Raw genomic sequence first — 21,748 nt, forward strand, 5'->3', positions numbered from 1 at the left:
AACTGCCAGAAGAAAAGCTATCAAGGAGTTTCTTTCTTTCTGTGGGCATTTGACCATGCCAGTTTTGTGACATCTTAATTACCATCAGTAGCACTATTTCCTGCTTGGTGCCTACCTTCTGACATAAAAGCAAGAAACCAGTGGCTCAGTTTGCAGAGGGGGACACTGAGGAAACACCTCCATAGCTAAACAGAGAAACCCTGTGGAATAAAGGGATTTTTTTTTTTTTTTTTGGTTTTTTGTTTTGTTTTTATTAGGTTTTTTTTCTTTTGATGAAAAATCAAGTGTTGGGCTGGTGAGATGGCTCAGTGGGTAAGAGCACCCGACTGCTCTTCCGAAGGTCAGGAGTTCAAATCCCAGCAACCACATGGTGGCTCACAACCATTCGTAAGGAGATCTGACTCCCTCTTCTGGAGTGTCTGAGGACAGCTACAGTGTACTTACATATAATAAATAAATAAATAAATAAATAAATAAATAAATAAATAAATAAATAAATCTTTAAAAAAAAAAAGAAAAATCAAGTGTTGTTTTGGCAGGAATTTTTTTTTTTAATGGAAACTCAGGTCAGATCTATGTATCTAAGTCTGTGGTCTTCAGCAAACTCAATACCATTTCTACTTCTATGGCTCAATGAGACTCCAGAAATTAGGTGTGGTGACACTGCCTGTATTGTTTTAATTGTTTTATATATAGGAGCAGTTTGGATATCCTGGGTCATTTGTGATTTCACATGAATAACAATATTTAATAATATTTCCAGGGGACTGAAGAGATGGCTCAGTGGTTAAGAGCACTGGCTGTTCTTTGTGATGTCCTGAGTCCTGGAGTTTAATTCTCAGAAACATGGCTGCTCACAGCAATCTATAATGGCATTCAATTCCCACTTCTGGCATACATGAAGACAGATTCCCCCATATATATAATATAAATAAATAAATATTTCATAAAATAGGCCAACTATACTCTTATGAAATAGCCTATACACACACACACACACACACACACACACACACACACACATTTCCACTGTTTCCTGCATGACTGGCCTAGAATTTGCAGCCATACCTCCTCTACCTCTGCATTAGAGTGCTGAGATTACAGAATCATCCATCTCTGCTATGTAAATAGTATTTTAAATCACATAAAAACTAAACTTTTAGCAGGAACATGAAAAGTGGCTGTAATGAAATTTTATTTTGGAAAAAAAAAAAAAGCCCATCGGTAAGAAAGCATGCTGCAGAATACAGTACCCAAAGGAGCTTGCTATTCTCTCTGGTGCCAACAACTGTGGGGCAGCAGCCATGACAGGAAAGTCCTGGAGTGTGGATTCCCTCCAGGAGACCTAACAGAACTGGAAGTCTTCTCCACCAATTGTTGGCAACAGATAGAACACAATACAGCATGCCTTGCTCCAAGACAGAGGTCTGCAGATACTCTGTGGGCACCATGCTGAGGGCTATTCCAGGTGTATGCTAGAATGACAGCATTGGCTTGCTTCCCTGAGCTCTTCTGAGAACTGAATTACTGGTTTCCTGCTTCCAGGACAGAAGGGAGGAACCAAGATGCCAGGACTGCTGTGGACTCTGCAAGAATCAGTTGCCCAAGATGCAGCTGTCACCCAGTTATAACACCTGGGTATCAAGGCACAGGCAGGCCATGGCTGATGGTTTTCCCAGGTGGGGCACAAACAGACTGAGCCCCTGTGGCTCTCCCTGCTCTATCAACCTCACAGACATTGCACTATGTGGGTTCCGTAGTGCAAAGAATTCTCAGCAGAAGGAGGTAAATAGCTAAGGCTTTGTGTATCTCCATCTTCTTCAGTTTCTCTGTTGCAGTTTTTCTGTATTACAAAGTTTAGGACAGCTGTGCTTGCTTAGCATCTTTGTGTGCTAGGGCAGGGCTTTCTGCAGCCAGCTGGCTCTGCATTTTAACTCTACCAGCCAGCTACACCAGGAAATCCTGGTTGCCAACCCTCTACCCACCCAAAAAAAAAAAAAAAAAAAAAAAAAGGCATGGTGGGGTGGGGAACTGTTGAAATTTTATCATTGCTAAAGACTGAAAATTTGCAAAGCTGGGCACAGAAGAGGAAATGTAAATGCTGTCAGCAGCTGAGAAAAAGAAACCTAATGCAGATCAGAGCTGAGCAGATGTTGAAGAACCTAGAAAATTCAGCCACTGCCAGGTGAGCTCTGGGGGATTACTGGGGAAGGTACTGGTCTGGCTGAGCAGCACTTGGGACTAGGCTCCCTGAGAATGACCTTGTGCTGGTCTCAAATGGACCTGAATTTCTAGGAGACTGGGCATCCTCTGCAGCATGTCCACCATGGTCAGGGATTGGCTGAAAACACACAGCCAAGTCCTGACACCCCCAGCTGCCTCCCTTAGCTCTGCTTGCTTTGGTCACCCTGGCACCTGAAAACCTTTTGCATTCAGCAAAGTCGAAGAGCACACGCAAGGCTCAGAAAACTTGAAGAAACTTGCAGGTCCAGGAAAAGAAGAACTGGTGGTCATTTAGAGACAGAAATCTGCACCACCCAAAAGCAGCTGGCCTAGCTCTGAGATCCTTGGAGCTAAGAGCCTTGAATCTCCACCCTGGATGAATGTCAATTCCAGATTGAAGCCATCCTTAGCTGGGGTGGGTTGTGGGCAGGTGTATGGGGGATACAGAGAGGGGATGCCAGTAAGACAGAAATCCAGGCAGTAAAAACTGGTATTTGTCTGCTTGAGTCAGGACTTAGCATGACTGGGCAATCACACTCCAGGATGCATCTGGACATGAGGGCTTGTGGTACTCCTCCAGCCAGGGATAGGTTATGGAGGACATTCCCTGCTCACCAAATCTGGCAACTCAGCACCCAGCAGGGCACTTGCACTAGTTAAGCAAAAGGCAACTGAATTAAAAGGGAGCTGTAAAGTAGACAGAGTGTAAGCAGAGGCAGAACCAATCCCATCTCTGCCAAGACCCAGTTTCTGATTCAGGATCCTGAACTTCAGAAGAAACTAAGTATTTCTCTTGGTGTAGACATTGAACCATGTTCCTGGGTAAGTGTTGGAAGACTCAAACCCAGGTTTAGTTTTTAAACTTTAAGAACATCTTTGTCACAGAGTTGAATTTCTGCTTTTACCCTTGTTTGTTCCTCTTTGAGACAGTCCCCATACCTTAAAACAAATTTCAACTGAAAATGTCAGTTGAAGCTCCATTATGAAAGAAAACACATATGTTTTGTAATCAAGGCCAATGTTTAAACGGCAGACATACTCTCTAGTACTAGGACAGTATTCCATACAGAGGATGAATATTTATTCAAAGGTGGACTCTCCACAAACAACACTGCCTTTTAAGACCACCAAGCATTTATTTATAAAATTGGCTTTAGAGGATTGAGTCTGAATTCAGAAGAATGTGTTTTATTCATTTTACTTTATTTTATTTTTTGATAAAGGATCTCTCTTTACCGCCCTGGCTGTCCTGGAAGCATCTATGTTACCAGGCTGCCCTTGCACTAAAGAGTTTCTTTTCTCCTGCTGACTGTGGGGTGCTTGGATTAAAAATGTGCACCACCAAGCCTGGCTCAAAAAGTTTGATTGTTTTAAATTTTGGTATTTTTGAAATTAAAATATAATTATATTAGTTTCTTGCCTTTCTCTCTTCCTGCCCCTGTCCATCCCCTTCTATGTGCCCCTGTGATAGCAGCCTCTCTCTCTGTATTTGTAGAATATATGTGCTGTTTTGCATGTTTATGTGTGTATGTACTATATGTGGTGTGTTTGTATGTGTATTGCTAATATACAAATACAACCTGATTAGTCTGCACAATGTCCCTAGTATATACATGATTTCAAGGCTGAGCACTTGGTTTTGAATAATCAGTTTGGAAGTTCTTCCCTGAGAAAAACTGTTTCTCTTGCTCTTAAATTCCTTGGTTGTATGTTTTTTTTGTTTCTCTTTCTTTTTTTTTTTTTTTTTTTTTTTTTTTTTTACGTTAGTTAGGTAGTTTGTCTAGGCCCCATAAACTTCCCCACTTCCAGGTCTGAATGTCTGTTTGTGTTTGTGTTCTCCTTGCTCAGTCTCCGTGTTGGCAGCCACATTGCTGAGACTGCAGTGGAGCAGCAAAAAGTGAATTTATATTAGAAGGAACTGCTTTAATATAGGGGTAGAGCTTTTTGTTGGTGTTGTTTTGTAAATGACTGACTTTATTCAAAACCTCACTTTTTATCAAACACATTATATTTTTGTTTAGAGCTTGGACTTTTTTACATGAAATATTGACTCTACATTAAGTAGATTGATATTTTATTCAAATGATGAGGAGTTTTTTTACAGGTTGAATATTTATTTAAGGAAGGACTTAATAATAACTCCAGAAATTGGTGATTGACAACCATGCTAATGAAGTCAACTAAAAGCTTTAAGTCCTTTTTATTTTCATTTAAAAAAAAAATTATTAGATATTTTCTTTATTGGCATTTCAAATGTCATTCCCTTTACTGGTTTTCCCTCCAAAAAACCCCTATCTTCTCCTCCCATCCCCTGTTTCTATGAGGGTGTCCCCCCACCCTCCCACTCCCACTTCCCCTTCATGACACTCCCCTACACTGGGGCATTGAGCCTTAACAGGACCAAGGCCCTCTCCTCCCATTGGTATCCAACAAGGCCATCCACTGCTACACATGCACCTAGAGCCATGGGTCCCTCCATGTATATAGTCTTTGGTTGGTGGTTTAGTCCCTGGGAGCTCTGTGGTTCTGGCTGGTTCATATTGTTGTTCCTCCTATGGAGCTGAAAACCCTTTTAGCTCCTTGGGTCCTTTCTCTAACTCCTCCATTGGGGACACCTTGCTCACTCAGTCTAATGTTTGGCTGTGAGCATCCACCTCTGTATTTGTCAGGCTCTGGCAAAGCCTCACAGGAGACAGCTATGTCAGGCTCCTGTCAGCAAGCAGTTCTTGGCATCTGCAATAGTGTGTGGGGTTGGTAACTGTATATGGGATGGATCTCCAGGTGGGTCACTTTCTGGTTGGCCCTTCCTTCAGTCTCTGCTCCACAATTTGTCTTTATATCTCTTTCCATGGGTATTTTGTTCCCCCTTCTAAGAAGGACTGAAGTATCTACACTTAGGTCTTCCTTCTTGAGCTTCATGTAGTATGTGAATTTTATCTTGAGTATTCAGAATTTTGGGGCTAATATCCACTTATCAGTGAGTGCATACCATGTGTATTATTTTGTGATTGAGTTACCTCACTCAGGATGATATTTTCTAGTTCCATCCATTTGTCTAAGAATTTCATGAAGTCATTATTTTGTGTGTGTGTGTGTATTTTTTATTTGTTTAGAGTGCGTGTATCTGGGGGTGGGGGGTGGGTAGAGCTCGTGCCATGGTGCATGTGAGGAGGTCAGAGGACAACTTGTGGGAGTTTTCTCTTTCCATCACGTGGGCTCTAGCAACTCAGATCGAGTGCCCAGGCAGTCCCTCTTGGCTAACTTCCTCCTGTCCAGCAGGGTTATGAGAAATAGTCAAAACTGCAGTCACAGATGTGAGACATTCACTCACTTCAGGTCCCTTCCCCAAAAACCACAGAGGCGGAATAGGAGGGGGTCTAGCTTTCTCTTTAGTTATCACTCTGAGGTGCTCAGGTCACAGAGAAGGCACTTAATTGGGAAGGTCATCTGATTCTGGCCATCTTCTCTCCCTTCACCAACCCCCTTGGCACTTGTTTGTGGGTTCACTTAACCCTTGTAATCTGGGGAGAGAGCCTAAGGGCTTGAACTGCAGACTCTGCAGGTATGGGGAGGGGCTTTAAAAACAGAAGGCAGAAACCCAGGAGCTGCCCCCAGCCAGCGGGGGGCCATGGAGGAGGCTGCACGGAACAGGGAAGGAGGAGTTGGCACAGGAGGAGCCAGCTTGGTTAAGGTTTGGACACTCCCTAACCCCACAAGAAGGTTCCACCCCCTGTTGATACTCTGAAGGCATGACATCTGGGGTTTAGAGGCACCTAAAAATGAAGCAGAGACAACCCCCTCCCACTAAGCTGGTGGGACTAGCTCACTGCTGGGCACTGAAGGTACTCAATAAATGTCTTTTGAATGAAGAGTGAAAAGGGTTGGGACAGACAGAAGACCCGACCTGACCCCTCAGCCCAGCTTGTTCCATTCAGAAAAATAGTAGTTTTAAAAATGTAAAAATCCTTTCCCTCCCTCCCCCAATTTCTGGGCCCAGGGAAGGGTTAAGGAAGAGTGTCTTGTTCTCACCCTTTCCTTTCTCCTTCCCTTCAAAATCTATATACACATATACATATTTATATGGCACCACGGGGGCATCCTGCCGAGCCCCAGGGCTTTGGGGAGACTTGGGGCTTAAGTGAGATATGGAGCAGCCGTCAGCCTTGGACAAGCTGGACCGGGAGCGTTCCTCCCGAGGAAGGTCCCCAGCTCTTTTACAAGTGTATTATAATAGACTTTCTTCCTCTCCTGCCCACGTACAAACTGGTCATCCCAAGAGGTAGGAGGGAAAGGGGAGAAGTTGGTTCCTCTCAGGTCAGCCTAGATCTGGGAAAAGCTGACCAGTAAAGAGGGTTCTATGAAAGGCACTTGGGTGTCCACTGTTCTCAGACGGGGGTGGGTGGGTGGGTGGGTGGGTGGGGAATCCAAGGCACGGGGCAGCAAAAACCCTGTCCCTACCCCCAGAGCAGAACTGGGGCGAAGAGGCCCAATTTGGCAACAGAGAAACATGGCAGCGTGGATAAGACAGAAGTGGGGAGCAGCAGGCAGGGCCCCCCAGGTCCCCTGAGAAGAGGGGAAGAAGTTTGAAGGCACTGACACAGGGGCCCAAGGGCTCACTGTCCTCCATGCAACATGGCAGGGGAGACACCTCTTCCCCAGGGCCGTGACCATGACACAGCCGGGGGTGTTAACAGCAAAGGCAGGCGCCCACAGTCTGCTGGGGAGAGGCTTGGGCCTTGGTGAGAGGCAGGTCCTGGCCCCAGGACACCTCACTAGCTCCCGGGCCTAGGCTGTTTGAGCACTGAGTATAGTCGTTCCCTCAGCTGAGTTGCTCAAAGAAGGGTAAGAGATCGTGTAGCGCAGTGTCACTCATGTTGTCAAACCACGAGGCCACTGGTACGGCATTGTCTGGATGGAAGACATAGGAGGTGGGTGAGTTGTCTAGAATGAGCACTCGCCCCAGCCTGCTCAGGTCCTTTAGTTCCCCCGGTGGAAGACACACGACTCTCGAAACAGCCTGGCACGGAAGGCTCCCCATTTGTCCAGCAGAGTGCGTACTTGGCAAGGCTGGCAGTGAACAGCACACATTCAAAGAGCTTGCCCATTCGCTGTAGGAACTCATCTACGTGGGGCCGCTTCAGCACATAGACCTGGTGGACCACTCCATCTATCTCCACCGGGATGATGAAGTCCGCATTGTTCACTGGCTTGAAGGAGCTGTCCAGGTCGATGACTACGCAGATCTTGTCTGAGTCCTGGGCCTTGGCCTCGGGAAGCAGGTACTGGACTGGGGTGTGCTTAGGGATGGCGCCATTTTCCTCCACCAGCAGGGGGGCCCCACTGTGGGCAGGTAGGGGCTCCCCATCATCCCGGCAGACACAGCAGAAGAGAGAGTGGAGGATGCCCCGACTCCGGGGCTTCTGGGAAACTGCTGACTTCTGGTCGCGGCTGAGCTGTCCATGGGGCCCGGCGCGCTCCGCGCTCCGGCGGACTCTGGCCCCGGCTCCCGGCCTCCCCCCCCGCCCCCACCCCCCGCTCGGGCCGGAATCGGGGCACGGGGGGGGGGGGGGGCGGGGGAGGGGAGGGTGGAAGCGAAGTCATTATTTTTAAATAGCTGAGTAGTACTCCATTGTGTAAATGTATCACATTTTCTCTATTCATTCCTCTGTTGAAGGAGTCTGGGTTCTTTCCAGCTTCTGGCTATTATAAATAAGACTGCTATGAACATAGTGGAGCATGCGTGCATGTTATATGTGAGAGCATCTTTTGGGTATATGCTCAGGAGTGGGTCCTCAGGTCATACTATGTTCAATTTTCTGAGGAACCACCAGACTGATTTTCCAGAGAATTTGTACCAGCTTACAAATGCAACCAAAAATGGAGGAGTGTTCCTCTTACTCCATATCCTAGCCAGCATCTGCTGTCACCTGAGTTTTCAATCTTAGCCATTCTGACTGCTGTGAGGTGGAATCTTAGGATTTTTTTGATTTGCATTTTGCTGATGACTACGAATATTGAACATTTCTCTAGGTGATTCTCAGCCATTTGAGAACTGAATGGCTCATACTCTCCAGTTGAGAATTCTTTGTTTAGGTCTCCACCCCATTTTTAATAGGGTTATTTGGTTCTCTGGAGTCTAATATCTTGAGTTCTTTGTATATATTGGATAATAGACCTCTACCAGATGTAGGGTTGATAAAGATCTTTCCCAAGTCTGTTGGTTGCTGTTTTGTCCTATTGCCAATGTCCTTTGCCTTACAGAAGCTTTGCAATCTTATGAGGTCCCATTTTTCAATTCTTGATCTTAGAGCATAAGCCATTGGTGTTCTTTTCAGGAATTTCCCCCCTCTATCCATGTGTTTGAGACTCTTCCCCAGTTTCTCTTCTATTAGTTTCAGTGTATCTGGTTTCATGTGGAGTTCCTTGATCCACTTGGACTTGAGCTTTGTACAAGGAGATAAGAATGGATCAATTTGCCTTCTTCTACATGATAACCGACAGTTGAAACATCACCATTTGTTGAGAATGCTGTCTTTTTTCTACTGGATGGTTTTAGCTTTATTGTCAAAGATCGAGTGACCATAGGTGAGTGGGTTCATGTCTGGGTCCTCAATTCTGAAAAATATGGAACGTCTCACGAATTTGCCTGTCCTGCTTGCGAGGGGTGATGCTAATCTTCTCTGTATTGCTCCAACTTTAGTGTATGTGCTGCCAAAGCAAGTACAGTCCTTTTTATTGATGGACATATAAAGAACAGTCTTGTGCCTCTGAAAAGTCAATGAAAAACGAGCTCAGAAGCATAAAATTCTTAAAGGCAAAACCACAAACATGTATCAAAGTTAGATAATGATCAGGGAAACCTTGAAACATTCATTGGCATTATTTTGTCAGTTAACTTTTACCTATATCTTTCTTATTAATTTAAGCTACTTTAGTTCTTTTGGTGACTGAAGGCATTTGGATCATGGTCAAGGACAAAAAAAAAATCTCAAATGTGTGCACATTGAAGGGTGGGGTAGAGGGTTGAGAACTGTCTGGGCAAAGCAAATTGAGTCAGACCTTAGATATATTCCATTAAATAGATTGATTTTTCATGAACATGACTGTTTCTTACAGATTCAATATTTATTTATAAACTTTTAATGTGAATGACTGATTTTATAAAAAATTTAGTCTTCCTGAGAAGGATCAACTTCTCATTTAGATCATGAAGGGGAAGAAAGTGCAGGCTGGATTTATATTGGGATGTTTCAAGTTGTTTCCTTGGCCTACCAGTTTAACTTCATACATTAGCACATTAAAGTCCAAAGAACATTAGTTTTATTCAGAACCTGGTTGTCTCCATTTTTCCAGATCAGTGTAATGTCCCAAGAGACACCATCAACAGTTGAAAACAAATGTTTTGAGGCAAGATACTGCATCCTGGAGCAGTGACAAGCATCTCTTGAGAATGGAATTTTGCACCTGAACTATGAAAGCTTCTTGGGGCCATTCTTGTAGATGCCAAACTAGACTGGAGAAGATCATGGAGCCTGCAGAGCACTAGAGCCTGTAAAGACTTCTCTGGATATCATAGCCTATCTTCTTCTCTGATGTGATCTTTGTACCCTACCCATAGCCTACTTTCCAGTCCTAAGTTCTGTCTACATTTTGAGCATAGTAAAAAGCTCTGTGCTATCCTTTTCTTTGTCCCCATTTTGGAAAAAAAATCGTTCTTGTAGGATGATATTTAGATTGTAAGCGTTTGGTTTTCTTCTAAAAGTACTTTTAATCCATCTTTCCACAAAATATTTTTACACATACACACACACACATACACACACACACACACACAGAGAGAGAGAGAGAGAAGAGAGAGAGATTAGAGCTTCTTTCTGTCTTCCCTCCTACCTATCTTCTTTCCTTCCTTCCTTCCTTCCTTCCTTCCTTCCTTCCTTCCTTCCTTCCTCCCTTCCTTCTTTTTTTATTCTTTCTTTTTAATTAGGATCTCTTGATGTATCCCAGGGTGTCTGTCCTTAAACTCACATATAGATCAGGCTGGCTTCTGGACTCAAGAGTACTGAGGTCAAAGTCATGTACCACAACACCACTAAGAATGATTTATGTTTTTATTCTAATGTCTGCTTCTTTTGTTCTTTTAGGGAAATTATTGAAAGCATATATATGAAAGAAGCAGAGAGTAGCATTGTGTTTCCTGCATACAGCTATCCCCAAGAAGGCCCCAAGTTAGTCTTTCAAATGATTCTAAAATTACAACCTGAACATTTCTAGAATCTGAATGTTACCATTTCTATGGATGAATCAGAAGTTTTATATATATATATATATATATATATATATATATATATATATATGTATGTATACACACACACATATATATGTATATATTAAAACAGCCTTTTTAAAAAATGAATTACAAATGAAATTAAAATTTAAAATATGAAAAATAAAAAAATGAAAAACAAAGAAAAACAGCAATTCTATATCCTGTATTTTATAGCCTTGATTTTTATTTATTTTTTTTATTTTTTTAAAGATTTATTTATTTATTATATGTAAGTACACTGTAGCTGTCTTCAGACACTCCAGAAGAGGGAGTCAGATCTTGTTACAGATGGTTGTGAGCCACCATGTGGTTGCTGGGATTTGAACTCTGGACCTTCCGAAGAGCAGTCGGGTGCTCTTACCCACTGAGCCATCTCACCAGCCCTAGCCTTGATTTTTAAATCTCGTAAATGTCAACTATGTTTTGTATAAGTTCCAGGGGATCAGAAACTCTCTTTAGGGATCTGCAGGAATCAGGCACACATTTGGTACACGGATACATCTGCATGCAATATACCAGTATGCATTAAATAAACAAATAAAACAAATTAAAATACTCTTATAGGGGCTAGAGGTAGAAAGTCAGTAGTTAGAGTACAAAATAATGTGCAGAGGACCCAGGTTTAGTTCCCATCATACATGTGGACAGTCACCACATTTTAGGGTATCTGAAGCATTCTTGAGAGCTCTGTGGGCACCATGCACACACATTATGAACCCACATAAATGCAGGAAATACTCATACATATAAGATAAAAACAAAAGTTTCTCTTTAAAAATATAGATTATCGGGGCTGGTGAGATGGCTCAGTGGGTAAGAGCACCCGACTGCTCTTCCGAAGGTCCGAAGTTCAAATCCCAGCAACCACATGGTGGCTCACAACCATCTGTAATGAGATCTGATACCCTCTTCTGGTGCATCTGAAGACAGCTACAATGTACTTACATGTAATAAATAAATAAATAAATAAATAAATAAATCTTTAAAAAAATATACATTATCCTTAAATTTAAAATAAAGTATAGTACACATTTAAGATAGTATTTCCTCTAATGAAATGACTTTATTATATAGGTATATTTTGTAAGGACAATGATTTTGAGGATAAAACAGTTTAAAAGGAAAAAAAATTTAAAACATCATGTAATGATCTGTTATAAAAGAAGACTTTCCAGGCGGATTTCTGAGTTCAAGGCCAGCTTGGTCTACAAAGTGAGTTCTAGGACAGCCAAGGCTATATGGAGAAACCCTGTCTCAAAAAACAAAAAACTAAAAACAAAAAGAAGAAGAAGGAGGAGGAGGAGGAGGAGGAGGAGGAGGAGGAGGAGGAGGAGGAGGAGGAGAAGAAGAAGAAGAAGAAGAAGAAGAAGAAGAAGAAGAAGAAGAAGAAGAAGAAGAAGAAGACAAAGAAGAAGAAGACAAAGAAGAAGAAGAGGAGCAGGAGGAGGAGGAGGAGGAGGAGGACCAGGAGGAGGAGGGGGAGGAAGACTTCTTTTCTTTTCTTTCCTTTCCTTTCCTTTCCTTTCCTTTCCTTTCCTTTTCTTTTCTCTTCTTTTCTTTTCTTTTCTTTTTTTTCAAGACAGCATTTCTCTGTGTAACCCTGGCTGTCCTGGAACTCACTCTGTAGATCAGGCTGGCCTCGAACTCAGAATCCACCTGTCTTTGCCTCCCGAGTGCTGGGATTAAAGGTGTGCACCACCAAAGCCCTGGCAGAAGAAGACTGTCTTATAAAGAATCATAACTTTCCATAAAGTATATGACATTCTCCTACATTTCTTCTCTTGAGAGATTGTTTAGTTCTTTATGTTGTGCTTACAATATGTCCAGGTTTTCTGAAAATAGTTTTATGGGTATCCAAATAATGTTTATAAGTTTTCACAAAGTCAAAACTACCTAGGATCTTTTGAATTGTCTAATTTAATTTATTCTCTTAATATTTTTTCAGTTTAATAATTTATTCAGCAATCATTCCTAAGTCACTTGTCTCCCACATGAACTGTGCAGAAAAAGATGTCTGTTAAAGTAAGACAAAGCTGGATAGTTTCCTGTAGCATTGGGACGTCCCAAGATCTAAAGTGTTCCAGAGTATGATAACTTAGGGAGAAAGGTGCTCTGAACTCACTCAGGAAGAGAGAGGTATTGGGAGGGTCAGCAAGTGAGAGTGCAGGCCACCTGTGCAATAACAGATCCTAAGGGACATTAGTGATCTCATATGGAGAATTTGAATTCTCATGGCAATGTCCTCCATTCAAGCAGAGATCAAAGAAGCTTTGAGGAAAGAAGGAGGCTGAGAGCAGAGCTGCAGCAGGCCATGCAGAAAGAACATCTTAAAAAGAACTCCTGGCTCTTAAGGAAGTAAGGTGAGTTCAATGGACAGCCAATGAGGCTCATGTGAAATCCTCTCACATAAGCATCCCTGGGCTGCAAAATCAATGGTCTGTTTCCTGTCACATAACACAAGAAGGAACTTTGAGCAATGTGACTATCGTGCTTCTGTCTCATGGTGCCATGCCTTCTGTCTGTGATGCTGGAGTCTATCCCCTGAGATTCAAACTGGCTGAGAGGTTTGAAAACCTGGGCCCACTTCTTGTATTTCTTAAGTGCTCATACTGTGAGAACACCTGGCTGTTCTTCCTGCTGCTGTGCCTACCCTGCTCTGATGGACTGCATCCTACTGAATATTTGAATATTTGATTCCTTGTTGGTTGAATTCTTTTGGAAAGACAAGGAGATGTGATCTTTTTTAGAAGGAAGTGACTCCATGTGTTCTCTCCTCTCTCTCTCTGTCTCTGTCTCTCTCTCCCTCTCTCTCCCCCTCTCCCTCACTGCCTCCCTCCCTCCTTCCCTAGCCCTTCTTCTCTTCCTACTTCCCTTCCTACTAGTAGTGCTGCCATCTGGTGGTGAATCAAGGTGTGAGCAATCTCAGCCACTCCTCTCTGTGTTCAAGGACTCTAACCCTATTAATAATCCAAACTAACCACTTTTTTCATAAGTTGCTTTGATTTTGATTATGTTGTTTATTCTGAGCCATGGAAAAGAAATAGACATAGTCAGGAACGTTCTGTTTCAGATGATGTGGAGTTTCATGTCATGCAACTATGTGTTCCCTTTCTGGCTACTTCCCCTCCTAACTCAATCATCCTTGAGTTCATTATCCAACTTTCCTCCACACACTTCACTCAGCTACTCACGTGTGACAAGAGAAAAACATGATATCATGTATCTTGAAAGCCCAGGGCCCACAAATGAAAGATATTGGATATCTATTATTTTGAGACTTGGTCATCCCCTTCGTGTGCCTGTCTCCAGGCACAAGCATCATTCTGCATAGGATACTTTACACTTCTTGTTAAGGATAATAATTCGTGAACATTGATCTCCACATCCTCCTCATTCAGTCTTTCACCGGTGCAAAGGAAGTTTTCATCGGCTATATCACTTAGCGTTTAGAAACAGGGCTGCAAGTAATGTCACTGTTTAAGTATCTTTGGGGTGTGTTGATTCTCTGGGCTCCAAGAACATTCTTCACGTAAATGCTACTCAGCAATCCATGGAGGCTTAACAACCTTGAGAGGTAAACTGGAACTTCAACCAACAATAACACTAAACCAAAACAGGTGAATGCTTTAGTAAACAGAGGCATCATTTGACTTATTACATTAGCAACTGAAAATGTGCATAGAGACCTGCTACAGCCTAAAGCCAGGCATACGGTTCAAACTGTAAAGGCACATGGAAGGGGGCTACAGTGTTATGAGGAGAGTCCCAGAGAGGATCCTGTAGTGCTATAGTAGGAGAAGCCAGAGACCTCACACCAGACCAATGACTCATTGCAATGATCATTTTCAGATAAAGCTGTTTGGGCAAATGAGTGTATTGTGTGACACACCATGACATACCTCAGCTGTCACAGAGAGATGTTTTTATTCATTTATTCGTTTTTATTTTTTGTTTTTGGGAGGTTTCAATGGCAGGGGAAAGATATGGAGGGATTGGAACATGAGTGGGATTTGGGTGCAAATGTGCAATTCACAAGGAATCAATAGAAAGTTTAAAAACATTAAGGAGGTTATACTTACTCATATCTGTATAAATAAAACATGCATGGAATAGCACTTAGAAAACAAATTGTCTATGAGTTTAAAGGAGAGCTGAGATGCATGCATGGGAGGGTTTGCGGAGAGAAAAGAGTAGAAACATGTTGTTACTACCAGTCATCTCAATATTGTACAAAACTATATAAACGTTACCAGATATTGGCTACACTAAGCAAGTCCAACATTGAAACCATACAGCATTAAAAAAACAAAACAAACAAATAATAAGCAACATACAGACAAATACAAACCTAACACAGAGCCTCTCAAGTGACAATTGAAAAGATCTAGTTCACATAAAAACTGCCAATATATTTTGAAATATCTATGTGAAAGAAAAGCTTTCCACAGAGAAGGAAATTTTCTTATACAGGAAATGAACACAGCTGTGGCTGAGATTCGGTGCAGACACCAATTTAGTGGTCTGGGGACATGGGGAGGATGCCTTGGGTGACTTGCCAGACTTAAAACATGCCTTTTACTGAGGCACCCTGTTATCTACAAACCTTAGGATTTGCATGAATTTCCATCATTTCAAAATGATGGTGAGCAGAGAGATCAAGAAAACAAAATGAAATTGGTTCTGGATCACATCCCCTGCATACTGGATCCAAGGCGCCCCAGGGGTCTCATCCAGGGTATTCTCCATCCTTTCTGGACCCTGGATTTGCAATGAATCCCACTACAGCCTCCCTGGCAAAGTCTGGTTCTATCTGAAAATGAAAGCACCTGGAAACAAAATCAACTATGCTGTTATCAATCAAGGTCAGATTCAGCCTCTGCCTGCTGATAGCACAGGGGAACTTGACTTGGCTGACACTAGTTCCAGGCACTAGTGAGCCAGGATCAGACAATTCAAAGCTCAGGTACTTCACATTGGTAATATGGGAGAGGTGCATTCCTGGGGACACAGTGCCCACTGCTGCAGAAGTTGCTAGCCTGGATCCAGCATACAGAGCTGCAGGTCTCTGCAAATGAATGATTCTAGTTTAGGACTTTCATTGTCTCCTGCTCCCCTATTGATATGGAAAAGACATGGGGTGCAGTCACCATGGACTTATCCAGAACCACAAGGCTGGAGTAAAATCAGGCTGGACAATGAGAGTGGTAAGTCATCAGGCCTCTGTCTTAGGCTGTTTGAAACTGGACCTAGAGCATACCAGGGAAATAAGGAGGAGGACTCCTTATAAAGTATGAGTAAAGAAATGTCAGCCAATAGGGTATGGAGGACGCCATCCCTGAATCCCCAAAAACTAAAGCCAGACCTGCTTTCCCATTGCAAGTTGTATCATGGTTGCCTTGCCCCCTTCCTGGCCTTTTAATGAATCCGAGAAACCAGCAATCTTGGCTGAAACCAGTGTCTCAGAAAACGAGTCCCACAACCCAAAGCGTTTCCCATGAAATCATTTATCAAAGGATTTAAGAAATGACAGGGAGCATGGAATACAGATGTTTTCGTTTATTTATTATCAAGCAAGCCGGCTGCACTGTAGATAGCACGGAATAGAGACTTTTAGGCACAGAACATGTTTGACACAGATCTCTCTCTCTCTCTCTCTCTCTCTCTCTCTCTCTCTCTCTCTCTCTCTCTCTCTCCACAGAAAGGTGCCAGGTGCTCTCTGAGGCACTATGGAACAAAATAGGGTAAGCAGTTTAAAATCACCATCAGATTTCTTCCATAGTCCTCTCATGCATCCCATCCTTTCGGACTTGTTAATAGAACAGTGGATTCGCCTGCTCCTCAGAGTATAAATGTGGTCACGAAAAAAAGGACAAAAACTGACAGGAAACCCCATAGAGGTCTTTTTAAGAAACTAAACAACTAACTAACAGATAGTCGGATGACTGTTGAACAGAACATGGACCTAGGGACACTTCGCTGCCTAAAAACATAACTATACAGAATACCAACTGCAGGAAATCTGCTCATGTACTAGAATGGGAGCATTGAACTTTCAGCGTTTAGAAACACCGTGCTCATGAAAGATGGACTAAAAAAACATAAAACTAAGCCATTGCATCCCATCTCTTCCGATTTACTGAAGAAATTGTAGATTCGTCTGCCTCTCGGAGTAGAAGGGAGTTCCTACACAAAAGGACCTCACGGACAAATCCACGGGAACGGATAAGAAACCGCATAAAGATGTTAGTAATCACTGTGGGATTTCTTACATACTCCACTGACTGCTGACCGGAATCCGGCCCTTTGGACACTTTGCTGCCTAAAAACGTAACTTTCCCGACGACCACTTGCACGAAATCTGCTCCTGTATTAGTAGGGGAGCATTGAACTTTCAGCGTTTAGAAACACCGTGCTCGTGAAAGATGGACTAAACTACAGTAAAACGTAGCCATTGCATCCCATGTCTTCGGGTTTACTGAAGAAATTGTAGATTCGTCTGCCTCTCGGAGTAGAAGGGAGTTCCTACACAAAAGGACCTCACGGACAAACCCACGGGAACGGATAAGAAACCGCATAAAGATGTTAGTAATCACTGTGGGATTTCTTACATACTCCACTGACTGCTGACCAGAATCCGGCCCTTTGGACACTTTGCTGCCTAAAAACGTAACTTTCCCGACGACCAACTGCACGAAATCTGCTCATGTACTAGAATGGGAGCATTGATATTTTCGGAGTTTAGAATCACCGTGATAAGAAAGACAGAATAAACAAAGGGAAAGCTGCAGAAGCGAACATGGCTCTTTGGCCAATTTAGTGGCTGAAAGCATAACTTTGCTGTCTTCCATTGAGAAATCCGTTTGGAATAGCATCATTGATTTTTTCAGTGTTTAGAAATACTGAGAAGTCAACAAGCAGAGTAAACAATGGTATTCTCTAGAGATAACATCACAGCACCTACTTACTCCTCATAATAACAGTGGCTTCCCACAGAATGCTGTCGTCTGGCAGAGTCTGATGTGGGTTGCAACTCAAAGCACAATCATGTACAAGAAGCCGGTAAATTTTCAGGAAAAAAATTGCATATGGAGTTTGACATGGCCTTCATGTTTCAGCTCCATGCTATTCAGAGCCAAGCAGAACTTGGCTCCACTAATAAGATAGGCTGCTTGCCCACTGCACAAGTACCTGCCAGCAGATAACCTGGAGGCCACCTGAGAAAAGATGGCTATCAATAGGACAGCAGACAGGCATAGATTTAGCGCCTGGGAAAAGCCCTGTATTGAGAAAGCCTGAAGCCAGACCTGCCTTTCCATTGCAGATTGAATTGTCATTGCCCCCTTCCAGACCTTTCCATGAATTCTAGAAACCAGAGATCCTGTCTGCAATCAGTGCCTTGGGAAACAGGCAACACAACTCAGAACATTCCATTTGAGATTATTAAAGAATTAAGAAATGAAACGGACCATCGAATACAAACCACTGTTTATTTACTGTGGAAGCAGGGGTGGGGGTGGGGGCTGCACTGAATGTAGCAGGCTGCAGGGAATTAACTGGTTTGGGTAAAGTGATCCTCTTGACAAGGACTTCGCTCTAAAACGCCAAAAGAGCACCTGCTGCTCTCTAGGGCTCACTGCTGCCACTGTCTGGCGGCAACAAGCCACAGAACAGGCAGGCAATGAATGCTCTCCAGGCATCCTGGCAAAGTCCAGAGTCTACTTCTCCACTCTCTGATGGTTGCTCACACTCTGTGGAACTACTCCTGCCGCAGGTCTCGGTGTCCTTTGCGTCGTTGCCACGGTGGAGCGCTGTGGAACAGGACCAGGGCTGCATCGCCACTCTGAATGATTCTTCTACTGCTTCCATCCAGGTTCCCAGAGTGGTGGGTTTCTCTGGCTGTTCCTCGTGGATGGCGCTCACAGACTCAGGAATGCTGGGCTCCGAGGTGCTCTGGATCTTGCAAGAGTCGGTCCTGGGGTAGGTTCCCGCGAAGTCATTCATCCAAACTGGAAGTGGTTGTTCCTGGTAGTCACCGCCATCATCGGAAGAGATCTCGCCTAGGACCGGATAGAAAGGGAGAGGCCAGGGACCGCGGTCTTCTGAAAAACTGGGGAGCAGAGGAGGCTGGGCCTCTTGCACCAGAGGGACGGAATCCCAGGCTTGCTTCACTTGCACTGACCAGAAATTCGACTCCATCCCTGGAGAAGCTCGTGAATCCGGAGAAAGGCAGTGCTTGCACCAGTGCGGGCAGAAGAGTCTTCTGTAGGTTCCTTGTGCTGGGTATTTGTAGTCTTCCAGGAGGGCGGGGTTGGGTGAAGTGGGAAATCCCCACCACTGAAAAGTTCCGTTTTTTGACAAACCTCCGAATGAAATCGGCAAACGAAAGAAATCGGACCAATGTTCGAAGCATGTCTGTCTTTTGCTGCGATGAAAGGAAATAAACGAGGGACAAAATCCGCTAAGAGGTTTGAAATCACCTTCGAAACGGAACCTGTCTCTTGGAACACTTAACCGAATGAAAACGTAACTTTATGGACGGCCTGTGCCACGAAATTCGCCTATCCAAAGAATTCAGACTATCAATTTTTCTGAGGTTAGAAACACTACAGGCAGTGATGGCGAGGGGAGGGGGAACACACGGGGGGGGGGAACGCATTGCATTCCCTGAGTACTTGGTATCAGAACAGTGGGTTCTTAGAGAATCCCACAGGAGCCTGACTGGCAAATTCTGATCTTAGTAACAACACAAACGAGCAATCACGGACAAATCCAAGAAAACTGATAAGAAACTGCGTAAACTGTGCTTGCAATCACTGTCAGATTTTTTATACACTCCTCTGAAAGGTGAACAGAAGATGGCTCCTTGAACCTTTGCTGCCTAAAAACGTAACTTTCCCGACGACCAACTGCACGAAATCTGCTCATGTACTAGTAGGGGAGCATTGAACTTTCAGCGTTTAGAAACACCGTGCTCGTGAAAGATGGACTAAACTACCATAAAACGTAGCCATTGCATCCCAGGTCTTCGGGTTTACTGAAGAAATTGTAGATTCGTCTGCCTCTCGGAGTAGAAGGGAGTTCCTACACAAAAGGACCTCACGGACAAATCCACGGGAACGGATAAGAAACCGCATAAAGATGTTAGTAATCACTGTGGGATTTCTTACATACTCCACTGACTGCTGACCGGAATCCGGCCCTTTGGACACTTTGCTGCCTAAAAACGTAACTTTCCCGACGACCAACTGCACGAAATCTGCTCATGTACTAGTAGGGGAGCATTGAACTTTCAGCGTTTAGAAACACCGTGCTCGTGAAAGATGGACTAAACTACCGTAAAACATAGCCATTGCATCCCACGTCTTCGGGTTTACTGAAGAAATTGGAGATTCCTCTGCCTCTCCGAGTAGAAGGGAGTTCCTACACAAAAGGACCTCACAGACAAATCCACGGGAACGGATAAGAAACCCCATAAAGATGTTAGTAATCACTGTGGGATTTCTTACATACTCCACTGACTGCTGACCGGAATCCGGCCCTTTGGACACTTTGCTGCCTAAAAACGTAACTTTCCCGACGACCAACTGCACGAAATCTGCTCATGTACTAGTAGGGGAGCATTGAACTTTCAGCGTTTAGAAACACCGTGCTCGTGAAAGATGGACTAAACTACCGTAAAACGTAGCCATTGCATCCCACGTCTTCGGATTTACTGAAGAAATTGTAGATTCGTCTGCCTCTCGGAGTAGAAGGGAGTTCCTACACAAAAGGACCTCACGGACAAATCCACGGGAACGGATAAGAAACCCCATAAAGATGTTAGTAATCACTGTGGGATTTCTTACATACTCCACTGACTGCTGACCGGAATCCGGCCCTTTGGACACTTTGCTGCCTAAAAACGTAACTTTCCCGACGACCAACTGCACGAAATCTGCTCATGTACTAGTAGGGGAGCATTGAACTTTCAGCGTTTAGAAACACCGTGCTCGTGAAAGATGGACTAAACTACCGTAAAACGTAGCCATTGCATCCCAGGTCTTCGGGTTTACTGAAGAAATTGTAGATTCGTCTGCCTCTCGGAGTAGAAGGGAGTTCCTACACAAAAGGACCTCACGGACAAATCCACGGGAACGGATTAGAAACCGCATAAAGATGTTAGTAATCACTGTGGGATTTCTTACATACTCCACTGACTGCTGACCGGAATCCGGCCCTTTGGACACTTTGCTGCCTAAAAACGTAACTTTCCCGACGACCAACTGCACGAAATCTGCTCATGTACTAGTAGGGGAGCATTGAACTTTCAGCGTTTAGAAACACCGTGCTCGTGAAAGATGGACTAAACTACCGTAAAACGTAGCCATTGCATCCCAGGTCTTCGGGTTACTGAAGAAATTGGAGATTCGTCTGCCTCTTGGAGTAGAAGGGAGTTCCCACACAAAAGGACCTCACGGACAAATCCACGGGAACGGATAAGAAACCGCATAAAGATGTTAGTAATCACTGTGGGATTTCTTACATACTCCACTGACTGCTGACCGGAATCCGGCCCTTTGGACACTTTGCTGCCTAAAAACGTAACTTTCCCGACGACCAACTGCACGAAATCTGCTCATGTACTAGTAGGGGAGCATTGAACTTTCAGCCTTTAGAAACACCGTGCTCGTGAAAGATGGACTAAACTACCGTAAAACGTAGCCATTGCATCCCAGGTCTTCGGGTTTACTGAAGAAATTGTAGATTCGTCTGCCTCTCGGAGTAGAAGGGAGTTACTACACAAAAGGACCTCACGGACAAATCCACGGGAACGGATTAGAAACCGCATAAAGATGTTAGTAATCACTGTGGGATTTCTTACATACTCCACTGACTGCTGACCGGAATCCGGCCCTTTGGACACTTTGCTGCCTAAAAACGTAACTTTCCCGACGACCAACTGCACGAAATCTGCTCATGTACTAGTAGGGGAGCATTGAACTTTCAGCGTTTAGAAACACCGTGCTGGTGAAAGATGGACTAAACTACCGTAAAACGTAGCCATTGCATCCCAGGTCTTCGGGTTACTGAAGAAATTGGAGATTCGTCTGCCTCTCGGAGTAGAAGGGAGTTCCTACACAAAAGGACCTCACGGACAAATCCACGGGAACGGATAAGAAACCACATAAAGATGTTAGTAATCACTGTGGGATTTCTTAC

General features: G+C 43.7%; 1 protein-coding gene, 1 long non-coding RNA gene, 1 other non-coding gene and 1 pseudogene across 4 annotated transcripts; 1 reads left to right on the top strand and 3 right to left on the bottom strand.

The window, feature by feature from the left end:
- Positions 1 to 2,075: 2,075 nt before the first annotated feature.
- On the top strand, positions 2,076 to 10,665 carry Gm36161 (predicted gene, 36161). Its single transcript, NR_168021.1, has 4 exons — positions 2,076 to 2,185; positions 7,338 to 7,502; positions 8,616 to 8,808; positions 9,577 to 10,665. It is a non-coding gene; the product is annotated as a predicted gene, 36161 (long non-coding RNA).
- Positions 6,820 to 7,712, bottom strand: Gm21370 (annotated as a pseudogene). Its single transcript, XR_003950539.1, has one exon. The product of XR_003950539.1 is annotated as a predicted gene, 21370 (transcript).
- Positions 8,842 to 8,947, bottom strand: Gm22108. Its single transcript, XR_003950781.1, has one exon. It is a non-coding gene; the product is annotated as a U6 spliceosomal RNA (small nuclear RNA).
- Positions 10,666 to 18,017: 7,352 nt separating the features above from the next.
- On the bottom strand, positions 18,018 to 19,113 carry Gm36079 (predicted gene, 36079). The gene has a single exon (XM_006517807.3). The coding sequence runs from the start codon at positions 18,743 to 18,745 to the stop codon at positions 18,173 to 18,175; it is 573 nt and encodes a 190-aa protein (XP_006517870.1). The 5' UTR covers positions 18,746 to 19,113; the 3' UTR covers positions 18,018 to 18,172.
- Positions 19,114 to 21,748: the final 2,635 nt, after the last annotated feature.

This window comes from Mus musculus, chromosome 13 (assembly GCF_000001635.26).
Source record: "Mus musculus strain C57BL/6J chromosome 13, GRCm38.p6 C57BL/6J".
NCBI lineage: Eukaryota > Metazoa > Chordata > Mammalia > Rodentia > Muridae > Mus > Mus musculus.

Coding starts and splice junctions, on each gene's coding strand:
- Gm36079 (XM_006517807.3), bottom strand. CDS start 18,745: ATGGAGTCGAATTTCTGGTCAGTGCAAGTGAAGCAAGCCTGGGATTCC.